This window comes from Oncorhynchus clarkii, chromosome 15 (assembly GCF_045791955.1).
Source record: "Oncorhynchus clarkii lewisi isolate Uvic-CL-2024 chromosome 15, UVic_Ocla_1.0, whole genome shotgun sequence".
In the NCBI taxonomy this organism is placed as follows: domain Eukaryota; kingdom Metazoa; phylum Chordata; class Actinopteri; order Salmoniformes; family Salmonidae; genus Oncorhynchus; species Oncorhynchus clarkii.
The window spans coordinates 25,874,124-25,888,294 of NC_092161.1; the positions used below are offsets into that span (position 1 = coordinate 25,874,124).

At 42.9% G+C, this 14,171-nt stretch overlaps 1 protein-coding gene across 1 annotated transcript in view; it reads right to left on the reverse strand.

Annotated features, from left to right (window-relative positions):
* The window catches only part of LOC139366753 (G protein-coupled receptor 158a), a 97,983-nt gene that overhangs the window by 35,398 nt on the left and 48,414 nt on the right, over nt 1-14,171 (reverse strand). The window contains exon 5 of the mRNA XM_071104454.1: nt 11,887-11,955. Coding sequence (XP_070960555.1) covers nt 11,887-11,955 — 69 coding nt within the window. The remainder of the gene's footprint in view (nt 1-11,886; nt 11,956-14,171) is intronic.

Below are 14,171 nucleotides of genomic sequence, written 5' to 3' on the forward strand. Positions count from 1 at the left end.
CACTTTCTTCAGACTGCATCAGTTCTGGGAAAAAGGAAAGCCCTGATGCTTTGACAAGTGGGTGTTAATTCCAGTATGCATAAAGAGGAGGACAATTCCTCTCCCTTCCTCTGTTTTAAAACCTTCTATTAATAATCAATGCTGAGTGCTCGGAACCTTGGACTCCGCTCTGGGGGAAGAGGGAGGGGATCGGGTGTTGTTTGTGTGTGGGAGATGTGTATGGGTGGGGGGAGGGGTAGTCTACCTTATACTTTTCTAACAGACATCAATATCCTGGAGAGCATTATCAACACACACTCATCTCTAGAATGTCTACCGTGACTATCAAGGCTCCATTTACAGTATAGGGCGATTCCATGCCAGCGTGGTCCAGTAATATTATGGGTATCTCAGATTGTTCTGGAAATTCTCAAATAGAATTCTCTCATTACGAAACAGGATGTTTGACATGGTTTTTACGTTTGTGTCACAATTTTGGGGGGGAGAAGACCATGATTAAAGTGGCCATATTAGGCCCTTTTTAGACCCATACATGTACATGCCTTCTGTAAGACCTGATGATCTGTGAAGCGTACATGATACAGACACCATCTTGGTGTCATTATACTCCCTTTAGGGTGCTCTAACATATGGAGTAGGTCTAGATTCTGAAATGCTATTTTTTCACATTAATTTTATTCAACAATTAAAATATTAATATCTCAAAAGTACCCTTTTTTAATACATTATTTTATTTAACCTTTATTTAACTAGGCAAGTCAGTTAAGAACAAATGATCATTTACAATGACGGTCTAGAAACAGTGGGTTAACTGCCTTGTTCAGGAGCAGAACGACAGACTTTTACCATTGCAGCTCAGGGATTCAATCTAGCAACCTTTCAGTTACCGGCCCAACGCTCTAACCACTAGGCTACCTGCCGCCCCTGGATTTTGTAAATGTTTTTGACGAATTGTTTTAAACAATATACTCTATAAGTGCATCACATTTCCAGAGTGGGCTCTTTGCTACTTTTCAAGTTCTGATACATGTTATGAGCACCACCAACACAGTGGATGGGAAGATGGATTTAAAGGAAACTCTCTGCTGGTGATTTTCAGAATGTGTCATCTTAAAGGAAGGCTGTGATTGTTACGACAAAATGGTGTAAAAGTAGCAGAGAGCCCGCTCTGGAAATATGACATGTTTTGAAGAGTATGTTTTTTCAAACAACATGTCTCAAAATAATCAGAATCAAAAAGTGGTCGTTTTGAGATATTCATATTTATAAGTACAATGACACCAAGTTGTTTTCTGTATCGTATGGTTCACAGATCATAGGGTCTTACTTGAGGCATGTATAGGTTTGTGGTTTGCGATACAAATGTAAAAAGCATATCTAACATCCTTCCCTCCCAATTACAATTCTATGTGAGAATTGCCAGAACAATCGGAGATACCAAAATATTTTTTGGGCCTTCCTGGGGTGGAATCTCCCATAAGCTATGATGATGACTACTCATTGACCACCTACATGTATGATAGGATACATAGTTTGTTCTCATAATTACTCTCATAGTATTTTCTTAGAAGTTCTTATTGTGATGTCACCATTTATATATTTCTAAGCACTTATCTACCTTAAGTCTGTCCCTAGAGCACTACTTGTTCTTCTTTCTACAGAACACAATAAGAGCATGGGTGAAGTAGAGAACCTGTCAGTAAGTGTTTGAACACAGACACAAGTGGAGACAGGGATGAGTTTGATAATAACACTTTTGTCAATCAACACAGTCTGAAAGAGCCCACAACTTTCACTTAACGTGCTAGACATCGACATACGCTAGCTTCGCCCCATTAAACCACCTCAGTTTGTTGCTCAAACGTTGTTCAAGGCAATATAAGCTCGGCAGAGGGAAGTAGAGAGAGAGGCAGCGAGTGAGATGACAGAGTGAGAGGAAGAGAGAGAGAGAGAGAAAGAAAAAAAGAAAGAAAGAAAGAAAGAAAGGAGAGAGAAAGATCATAATGCACCATGCATGAATCATGCTCTTATTCCAGTGTTAATGACCACCTTTCCTGAATGAACACTCCTATTGTTGCTCATCACTGCATCATAGTACTGGGGTCTCAAAACCAGCGTTTGTCAGTTGAAAGCGTAGTTAGAATGCATTCATATCTTTCTATTCCAGCGGGAGTGATTTGGTTTTTGCACCCGTGTACATTAGCTGGGATTCTTTGACTGCTGTGCTTCCTTCACAAAGGCCTGTGGGTCTTGAGAACGTCATTGTGCTACAGTACAGTAGAGAGCCCTGCTGACGAGCTAGCAGTGTCAGATTGTACAACTCGAGGCTTGATACAAATGGATAAACAAACGTATTGATGGCAATAAGTCTATAATGCTGACTTTACTGTTGTTGGCCTCCCAAATCCACTCCGCTTTTCTCAGCATCCCAGTCACAAAGGTGGGAATGAACAGACTAAGACAACTCTATAGAATGAAGCTCATTCAAGCACCCATAACGCTCATCATTGCCAGCTTGTGTCTTAGAAGAATCTGCCCCTTTTGACACGAGTGACGTCGTGCAGCCACAAAGCCGTGGCATAACTGCCATCATGGGTGTTGTTGCTCAAATCAAATCTAAGTTTATTGGTCACCTACATATTTTAGCAGATGTTTTAGCAGGTGAAGCAAAATGCTTAAGTAACTGGCTCCTAGCAATGCAGTGAATGTCAAACAACACACAATAATAAAACAATAAAAATGTCCAAACAAATCCAATTTTAGCAAAATCTCTTATCCAGAGCAACTTACAGGAGCAATTAGGGTTAAGTGCCTTGCTCAAGGGCACACAAACAGATTTTTCACCTAGTCGGCAAGGGGATTCGAACCAGCAACATTTCGGTAACCGGCCCAATGTGCTTAGGCTACCTGCCGTCCCAATTAACCACCAACTAGCGCTGTAACAGTAATCCAATCGCACCAGGGTAGTTCCCGTCAACTCATTTATCTCAGTAGTCTATTGAGTAGGACTGTTCCATGTTGTTTTTTAACAGCAACGTGTGAAACCCTGGGTTTGTCCCAAATGACACCATATGTCCTACGAAGTGCACTACTTTTGACCAGGGCCATATTGTACTATGTAGGGAATTTGGTGCCCTTTAGGAGTTAGCCGTGCTACAGTGGGAGGTGAGGAGGGAGCTATTCACCACATGAGACACTGAGATAGAGTTCTGAGATCACAACAACATAGCCTTTGACTACCAGAGAATGGGCCGCTAATAGTTTATCGAATCCCATTGTGACAAAAAGTGGGGGGGGGACTTTTTGGCAGGGGGACACTATTTGGCATGACAGGCCTTTATGTAATTGACTTATAGTCTGTAGACTATAAACATGTAAATGAGATGGAGAGGTGGTATTGATAGATGCTTGGAGGGGGGTGAGTACCTGAGGGATCGATCCCCCACATGGACCCCTTCCTTCCTGTCAAGGTCAGGACGTGTGGCCCCGGGTATTGATCTCCCGTCAGCTATTTGATTCCACTGTTATTTAGTTAGATAAAACAACTGAACTGACAGTGTGTGTATGTGTGTGTGTGTGTGTGTGTGTGTGTGTGTGTGTGTGTGTGTGTGTGTGTGTGTGTGTGTGTGTGTGTGTGTGTGTGTGTGTGTGTGTGTGTGTGTGTGTGTGTGTGTGTGTGCGTGCGTGCGTGCGTGCGTGTGTGCATGTGTGTTGGGGGGGTTGTGTGTGTTTGTGTTTTTTTTATGTGTTTCCCACAAGAGATTGCAGGTGTGATTACTGACTGCGACCATCACTTAATTCATTCAACTACTGTATGTAATGTCAATACATTTCCAATGAAGTTCCGCTTCATCGGTGAACCACTCCAAAAAGCTAATATTTTCATTCAATCTCAACCACTGGTAACTAACCGTTGAACCCCTGAAGGATTTCCTGTGTCACAAAGGTCAAATGCCAATAACCTCATCACCATAATACTAACAGGATTAAAACCTTATCAGGTGCTTATCTGAGACCCCTTAGAATGCTTGCATCCCACCCCCACTTATATAGTAGGTACAGTGCCTTTGGAAAGTATTCAGACTCCTTGACTTTTTCCACATTCTGTTACGCTACAGTCGTATTATAAAATGGATTAAATAAATAAAAATTCCTCAGTAATCTACACACAATTTTTTTTTTTAAATACCTTATTTAATGTTCAGACCCTTTGTTATGAGACTCGAAATTGAGCTCAGGTGAATCCTGCTTCCATTGATCATCCTTGAGATGTTTCTACAGCTTGATTGGTGTGCACCTGTGGTAAATTCAATTGATTGGACATGATTTGGAAAGACAGACAGGTCTTTCCAAATCATGTGTCACTTTCCTTATTTTTTGCTCCTACAGAGTAGTATCCTAACTTTCAGTTGAAAGGGAGCATGTCTGTAGGGAGCCAGGCAGTGCTTGAAATCAAATCTACTCCCAAAAAAATGAAATTTCATAAGCTTCAAATCGCACCTTGGTTCAGCTGCTTTGACTGCCTGTCTCCCCTGCAAGCTTATGACATTTCACGAGTGTGAGTTTTGGTTGAGAAGATTGAATTCAGCCAAGGCAGTGCGTGATGGTGTGTGGTGCCAATAAACAGGCATGGCTAAGGGTCTGAGTGACTGGGTTTACTCAGGTTCACATGGGCGAAAAGGGGAAAAATCCTCCAGATGGAAGTAATATTGTGGGCTACAATTTGTCTCCACTCTAACATTTTTGTATTGGTTGCATTCAAGACCATATCATTTTTATTGAACTCAGGTTATCAGTGTCAGAGTAGCATAGCATTTTCGGTCATTTTTGCCTTATTAAAACAAATTCTGGTCATTTAACGAGTCATGTAATGTGACATAGAATTGCAAGAAATGCATTTATAAAAATAACATTTTCCTCCTAAAAAAAATAACAATCCTGAATGTGTACAAATCCTAGAAACGCCTCTGGTTGCCAGAATGTTGCTAGAACATTGCCAGAACCATGCTCCAACCAGCAGACATTAACTAGTTAATGCAAGACGGTTCACTATGTGGGGCATTCCAATCTTCTCATACAACGATAACTGTCAACATGTGTTGGGCATGAGGCAACAAAAAAAAAGAACAAATCCCTATGAGCTATTTAACATGTCTGTCTGTTTCCATCTGAGAAGGAGATAATGTGAGACTGAAGCCTCAGGAAAGTATCATGTCATTACACCCCTTCTCCTGCTTTGACATGCCCACTGCCATTCCATCCATCCATCTCTCTCAATCCTCTCTTTTCTGGTCATCATCTCGTTCCCCTCCTCTGTCTCATCATCTCGTTCCTCTCCTCTGTCTATTCCACTCTAATCGAGTAAATTCCTTAAAGGGAGAGAGGGGTGGGAGGTGGGGTTGGTATGGGATAGGGGAAATGAATCTGTTTTGATATGAAAGCTGACAGCTACTCCCCAATGATATGATATGAGAGGGCCCAGTGGCTATGGGCGAGGTAATGGTTTCTCCCCCTCGTCCCCCTGAGGTTGGCCTTGTGTAAATTACATCCAACTTGGCCTCCCACAATACCTTCTCCTTTTCACCACTATTTCCTGTGAGATATTCCCTCTCAATGAGACATGGGACATATTGGACTGTTTGTGTGAGTATGTGCCGCAATTTACAGTGTGCATACAGGATGTTAATCTGTACATTTTGATATGTGTCACCAACACAGAAGTCCCCAAGTTACTCAGAACTCAGCTGTGCACACTTCACATGTTGTCACATTACTGTCCGAGAGGTGAAAACTCAACTCAACACTCCAACCCTCCACATTAGGAAATCAGCAGATGCATTTTAAACAACCGCCCTGTATGGCCTCACTGAATATGAAAACTACGCTCAGGAAGAAGAGGAACGAATAGCGAGGGTTGAAAGATGGCGACTAAAGATAGCGCCGGAGAACAAGGCTGACGTTTTACGTATTCCTAACCAATTGTGTTTTTTTCGTTCGTTTCTTTGCGTTGTTTGCAACTTATTTTGTAACTTATTTTGTACATAATGTTGCTGCTACCGTCTCTTATGACTGAAAATAACTTCTGGACATCAGAACTGCGATTACTCACCACGGACTGGCATATTCCGTTAACGAGTTCGACATGAATGATATACTGCAGGCCCAGATCCCCGTCATTTGCGTGAAGAGAAGGTGGAGAAAAAGGTGCTGGAGGGCGGACTGCTTTCTGAGAATTCATAGATGATCGAATAAACCCCCACTTCCTTCCATTCTGCAAGCAAACGTGCAATCTTTGGATAAAATCGATGACCTAAGTGGAAGATTAAACTACCAACGGGACATTCAAAACTGTAATATCTTATGCTTCACTGAGTCGTGGCTGAACGACAATATTATCAACATACAGCTGGCTGGTTATAAGCTGTATTGGCAGGATAGAACAGCAGTGTCTGGTAACACAAGAGGTGGCGGACTATGTATTTTTGTAAATAACAACTGGTGCATGATATCTAAGGAAGTCTCAAGGTTTTGCACGCCCGAGGTAGAGTATCTCATGATAAGCTATAGACCCCACTATCTACCTAGATCATTTTTCTGTATTTTTAGTAGCTGTCTACATACCACCACAGACTGATGCTGGCACTGAGACAGCATTGAATGAGCTGTATTACATAAGCAAACAAGAAAATGCTCACCCAGAGGCGGCACTCCTAGCAGCCGGGGACTTTAATGCAGGGAAACTTATATCCGTTTTACCAAATTTCTATCAGCATGTTAAATGTGCAACCAGAGGGAAAAAACACTGGACCACCTTTACTCCACACACAGATACACATACAAAGCTCTCCCTCACCCTCCATTTGGCAAATCTGACCATAAATCTATGCTCCTAATTCCTGCTTACAAGCAAAAATAAAAGCAGGAAGCTCCAGTGATGTGATCAATAAAAAGTGGTCAGATGAAGCAGATGCTAAGCTACAGGACTGTTTTGTTAGCACAGACTGAAATATGTTCCAGGATTCCTCCGGTGGCATTGAGGACTACACCACATCAGTCATTGGCTTCATCAATAAGTGCATCGATGACATCATCCCCACAGTGACCGTATGTACATACCACAACCAGAAGCCATGGATTACAGGCAACATCCATACTGAGCTAAAGGCTAGAGCTGCCACTTTCAAGGAGCGGGAATCTAACCCGGAAGCTTATAAGGAATCCCGTTATGCCCTCCGACGAACCACCAAATTGGTAAACGTCAATACAGGACTAAGATCGTATCGTACTACATCGGCACTAACACTCGTCAGATGTGGCAGGGCTTGCAAACCATTACAGACTACAAAGGAAAGCACAGAACTGCCCAGTGACATGAGCCTACCAGACAAGCTACACTACTTCTATGCTCGCTTCGAGGCAAAAAAACACTAAAACATGCATGAGAGCACCAGCTGTTCCGGAAGACTGTGTGATCACGCTCTCCGCAGCCGATGTGAGTAAGACCTTTAAACAGGTCAACATTCACAAGGCTGCAGGACCAGACGGATTACCAGAACGTGTACTGCAAGCATGTGCTGACCAACTTTCAAGTGTCTTCACTGACATTTTCAACCTCTCCCTGTCCAAGTCTGTAATACCAACATGTTTTAAGCAGAGCACCATAGTCCCTGTGCCCAAGAACACTAAGGTAACCTGCCTAAATGACTACCGACCCGTAGCACTCACTGTAGCAATGAAGTGCTTTGAAAGGCTGGTCATGGCTCACATCAACACCATTATCCCACAAAACATAGACCCACTCCAAATTGCATACCGCCCCAACAGATCCACGACTCCAACATCATCATTAAGTTTGCCGATGACACAATGATGGTAGTTCTGATCACAGACACCGACGAGACAGCCTATAGGGAGGAGGTCAGAGACCTGGCCGTGTGGTGCCAGGACAACAACTTCTTCCTCAATGTGATCAAGACAAAGGAGATGATTGTGGACTACAGGAAAAAGAGGACAGAGCACGCCCCCATTCTCATCAACGGGGCTGTGGTGGAGCAGGTTGAGAGCTTCAAGTTCCCTGGTATCCACATCACCAACAAACTAACATGGTCCAAGCACATCAAGACAGTCGTGAAGAGGGCACGACAAAACCAATTCCCCCTCAGGAGACTGAAAAGATTTGGCATGGGTCCTCATATCCTCAAAAGGTTCTACAGCTGCACCATCGAGAGCATCCTCACTGGTTACATCACTGCCTGGTATGGCAACTGCTCGGCCTCTGTACACAGTACAGATGGTAGTGTGTACTGCCCAGTACATCACTGGGGTCAAGCTTCCTGCCATCCAGGACCTCTATACCAGGCGGTGTCAGAGGAAGGCCCTAAAAATTGTCAAAGACTCCAACCACCCTAGTCATAGATGTACAAAAAGCGGTACCGGAGCTCCAAGTCTAGGTCCAAGAGGCTTCTAAACAGCTTCTACCCCCAAGCCGTTAGTCTCCTGAACATCTAAGACTATTTGCATTGTCCCACCCCCCACCCTCTTTTACACCGCAGCTATTCTCTGTTCTTATCATCTTTTCATAGTCACTTTAGTAACTCTACCTACATGTACATATTACCTCAACTATCAGGTGCCTCCGCACATTGACTCTGTACCGGTACCCCCCTGTATATAGTCTCACTATTGTTATTTTACTGCTGCTCATTAATTACTTGTTAATTTTATTTCTTATTCTTATCCATATTTTTTTTAACTGCATTGTTGGTTAGGGGCTCGTAAGTAAGTATTTCATTGTAAGGTCTACACCAGTTGTATTTGACGCATGTGACTAATACAATTTGATTTGATTTTGATTTGATTTGACTGGTCGACCTAAGTCAATGTACTGTGTTTGTCCAACCCTCTTTCATGCTCTTCCATCTATGTTCAATCTCACTCTCTTAAGTTCCTCTTTCTCTGTAAACACACCAAGCACCACAATTGCACAAGTTTATCTAACCCCTAACGTTCTACTCAGAGAGCATCTGTGGGTTTTGGATGAGCCCTACGCCTCAGCACTTTTGCAGGGAAGCAGGGAAGCAGGGAGGCACACGATCTGGCGGTGGGGGTGGGCGGGGGGGCTCCAAAACACGCCACTTCACCCTCCACCCACAACAGATCCACTTAAGGCAGATTGAAAGTGTCGGAGCAGCTGGGATAGGAAGCAGGAAGGGGGCAGGCGATGCCAGGCGGGCTGTGTTTCATGGCCTGACAGGTCAGGATGCATTATCCCTCAGACATACTGTTTCTCATTAGCCCCCTGATGTGCTGTGACGCTATGTCTGTCTGCCCTGCACTACATGGGGACTGGGGAAGGCCTGAGATGGAGGAGGAGAGGAGAGACGCAAGCAGACAGGTGGATGAGGAGGAGAAGGAGGGTGGGGTGGAGTGTGTGTGTGTGTGTGTGTGTATGAGAGAGAGAGAGAGAGAGAGAGAGAGAGAGAGAGAGAGAGAGAGAGGGAGAGAGGGGGAGAGAGGGAGAGAGAGTATATGCATGCGTGAGTGTGTGTACATGTTTGTGGGTGTATGTGTGTGAAGCAACAGGAAGGCAGCAGAGTAAAAGCCCAGAGTCTCTGATGGGGTACCCAGGCGGGGGGAGAGGGAAAGACGGGGGGTCTCAGTGGCAGCCTGCGCTAGCACACACACAGATGGGCTGGGAGAGGGAGCAGCACAAAACACTGTGGGGGAGGAGAAGACAGGAAACGAAAGAAAGAGAGATGGAGCTACCAACAGTGAATAAAGGGAAGAGAGAATTGTGAGTGAGTGAATGAGTGAGCGAGAATCCCACAAATGATTCTATCTGAATATATGATTGAGAAACTTGGTGGCATTTTGAAAATGATGAGAAATAGCAATCCAAACTGTCACTTTACTCCAATCTCAGGCTTTCGAGCCACCTGAATAAGAAAAAAAGACATAGCCGGAAAGTTAATGCACAGATCACACAAGTTATGTGTCTGTTCCCTCCTTTCTCATCTCCACACAGCCAAACAGAAATAGCCAGCATTGGTACTCCCGTAATTTCCTTTCTCTCCTTTTTTCCGCTCGCTCCCTGTCTCTCCTCCTGCCTTATTCTGGGCAGGGACTGAAGTTATTGCATGTGACACACTGAGGAGAAGGGGGGAAAGGGGGGGGAATTGCATTACTCCAAAGAACGGAATGCCAAGAGAGCGCTGGGATGAGATGCATCTTCTTGCTCCTTAATAACACTGGAATTATTTAAAATAGAAGCAGCAGCAGCAGCAGCGGTGGAATATTTCTGAATCTATATTTAGATTGGGAGTGATGCGACTAGCCCTAGCAGGCAGGAAGGAAGGCTCATGTGAGATTCACAAAGGAGACATGCAAAAGGATCAGGCCGGAGATCAATATAGCGTGCTGCGTAGACAATGGACTCGAGCAGAAAGGAACCATTTTCATATAAAGGGACTGAAAGACAGCATATCAAAATGAGACAAGGAGGTCTTGTGGTGACTTGGATTTCAATACATAAAATATGGGTATAAATAATTTCCTCAGCCTTCCAATATGTTCAGTATTCAATTGGGATGGCTCATTTTGATAATGGAAGATGTTTTCCAAAATGGTGTTACATAAGAATTGTGGTCCATTCCATTTCAATGGAAACAAAAGACATGGAGCAATTTTTCAACCACAGTTTTCAATGAATTTGTTGTTGTAATTTCCATATTTTAATTTCCATCTGAGAAATGCCCACTTCCTGCTCGTTCACCAATCCTCCAACAGGACTGACGTTGTCCATCCAATCACAGACGACCCCAACCCCATCCAACCAACCCCTGCTTCCGCTCCCTATTTCATTGCAATTTCAAAGATGATTACTTTCCTTGTCACTGGCTAATTGCATTGATTAGCGAGCTGCTCTAAATCAGTTCACTTTAATTTACCCTTCGTGGCTATGCTAAGCCCATAGCTCGCTGCGATCACCACTAAATTGCAATCACCCAGAGGCCCGGGGCACCACTGACTAAGACATAACAATACATCTGCGTAAATCAATGTTATGTGGAGACGCCCTGAGGCTCGGTCATCTGTGGAAATAATCGGACGCTTCAAATAGAAACTCTGGTTATTTGGTTATTTTCATCTGCCTCTAAATTGTATCGTTTGCTCTTAATGATACTTAATCTAGTATAGTTGATCGTTTCTATGAGTTTCTACAATTAGAATGGTATAACATCTGTTATGAGTGATGTAACGTGTCAAATAAGGTTCTAGGCCGTTGATGTCAACCATCCTTATTGTGAAGAAATGTGTTAGCAAATGTAATGTAATTGAATAGGAGACTTGCTAAGGTCTGAATAGGTGCTGCACACATTTAACATGAGTGGCTGGTCAACAGATGGTATATTTCACAGGTTGCTGGGTTCATTGGGCAGATTAGCAGCATACAGCTAGCAGGAGGTCAGAGGAGAGCCCCAGGATGTTTGTCTCCGCCAAACAAAGAAACACTGTTTAACTCTACTCTGTAGAAACCCTCCAAAACAAGGCACTGTGATTTATGAATGGTTTTCTATGACCTGACCAAGTCAACATTCCATGGCAGCCTTCATGCCGCATTAGTCTTGTCATACAAAAAAAAGTTGTTTTTGTGTGTTGTTGAATTAATATATGGTCGGGATCAAAGGTTAAACTGAATGGCAACTTTTTGTCACATACTAACTTTGTCCTAAACTTTTAAATAATAAGGGCAGAGGCCAATCATACTATAGATAGTAAATAACCCTCCTCCTACACACACACACACACACACACACACACACACACACACACACACACACACACACACACACACACACACACACACACACACACACAGTGACTCACCGGAAAGTAGAGAAGCAGTGCTCCAGTCAGGATGGCCTCCAATAGAACTACCCCAGAGGCTCTGATACTCTGGAACACAGGAAACAGAAACAACATTTAATAAAGGTTTAATTTGAATAATGCTAAAACTCTACATATTAGTAAGAGCCAAGACGACCTGAATGAAGCCTACTTTCATAGCTACTTTATTGAGGACAAATGTACTCACTATGACTGTGATATGTGGTTGTCTCACCTAGCTACTGTACCTTAAGGTGAATGGGCTTATTTTAAGTCGCTCAATAAGAGTGTCTGCTAAATGACTAAAATGTCAATGTACTAGTGCATTCGTAAACAAACAAAATAAATAACAGCTGTATCCTAAGCCTTATCAAAACTCATCAAATAAATATTTGCCCCACAGAACTAGAACATTCTACGTTTTTCTATGGTTTTCCATTTCATGGATATTTCCAGGCTCCTCTTACAGTACATCAGACATTCAGCCATGCATTCTTTTACAGTAAACGGTGCTTGAGGATGCTTTCAAGGGGCAATGGACAGCTGTGCCATTGGTTTGCAAACATACAGTATAAGTGCCTATACACAGCTTACTGCTCTTGAACCTTGAGCAAATGATAGTGCTGCTACCACGCATAGAGTGGCAACAGAAGTAAAGTCCCTTTTTGGAGGATAAATGATGATTACATACAGGGACATTCAATATGACATACCTTCAAATTCTAGAAGTTGTATTCGTGAGAAAATACATTGTTCGTCTCAGCCCTATTAGAGCAAACTCATCCCAAGGTGTGTGTGATCCAGTAAGGAGATGTTCTCCTGTCAGTGAATCTGTCAACCTACATCCTAATCCAGAGATTTCTCACGCTCAAGACAAAGTCCTAAATGAAGCCAATTAATTGACAGAACCCAACTGAGGGCTTAGGTGTTGTGCTCCACTCCAGAAAGCTAATGCGATTATAGAGCCAAAAGTTCCACAGCCGAAAGTTCACCAGGCTATGAATAAGGAACTGGTTCAGGACTATACGGCTCTACTATATAAAGTAAATGTCATGTTGTAGAAGTAGAACAGCGAAGTTGCCTTTAATACTGTCAAATCTAAGTAATGACCTTGCCATATTTTGCCAGTATCAAAACAAATCAAATGTTATTCATCACATGCGCCAAATACAACAGGTATTACAGTGAATACCTACTTACAGTGAAATGCCTACTTACGAGCCCCTAACCAACAACGCAGTTAAAAAATATATATGGATGAGAATAAGAAATAAAAGTAGCAAGTAAAGCAGCAGCAGTAAAACAATAATAGCGAGACTATATACAGGGGGGTACCGGTACAGAGTCAATGTGCAGGGGCACCGAATAGTTGAGGTAATATATACAGTGCCTTGCGAAAGTATTCGGCCCCCTTGAACTTTGCGACCTTTTGCCACATTTCAGGCTTCAAACATAAAGATATAAAACTGTATTTTTGTGTGAAGAATCAACAACAAGTGGGACACAATCATGAAGTGGAACGACATTTATTGGATATTTCAAACTTTTTTAACAAATCAAAAACTGAAAAATTGGGCGTGCAAAATTATTCAGCCCCCTTAAGTTAATACTTTGTAGCGCCACCTTTTGCTGCGATTACAGCTGTAAGTCGCTTGGGGTATGTCTCTATCAGTTTTGCACATCGAGAGACTGAAATGTTTTCACATTCCTCCTTGCAAAACAGCTCGAGCTCAGTGAGGTTGGATGGAGAGCATTTGTGAACAGCAGTTTTCAGTTCTTTCCACAGATTCTCGATTGGATTCAGGTCTGGACTTTGACTTGGCCATTCTAACACCTGGATATGTTTATTTTTGAACCATTCCATTGTAGATTTTGCTTTATGTTTTGGATCATTGTCTTGTTGGAAGACAAATCTCCGTCCCAGTCTCAGGTCTTTTGCAGACTCCATCAGGTTTTCTTCCAGAATGGTCCTGTATTTGGCTCCATCCATCTTCCCATCAATTTTAACCATCTTCCCTGTCCCTGCTGAAGAAAAGCAGGCCCAAACCATGATGCTGCCACCACCATGTTTGACAGTGGGGATGGTGTGTTCAGCTGTGTTGCTTTTACGCCAAACATAACGTTTTGCATTGTTGCCAAAAAGTTCAATTTTGGTTTCATCTGACCAGAGCACCTTCTTCCACATGTTTGGTGTGTCTCCCAGGTAGCTTGTGGCAAACTTTAAATGACACTTTTTATGGATATCTTTAAGAAATGGCTTTCTTCTTGCCACTCTTCCATAAAGG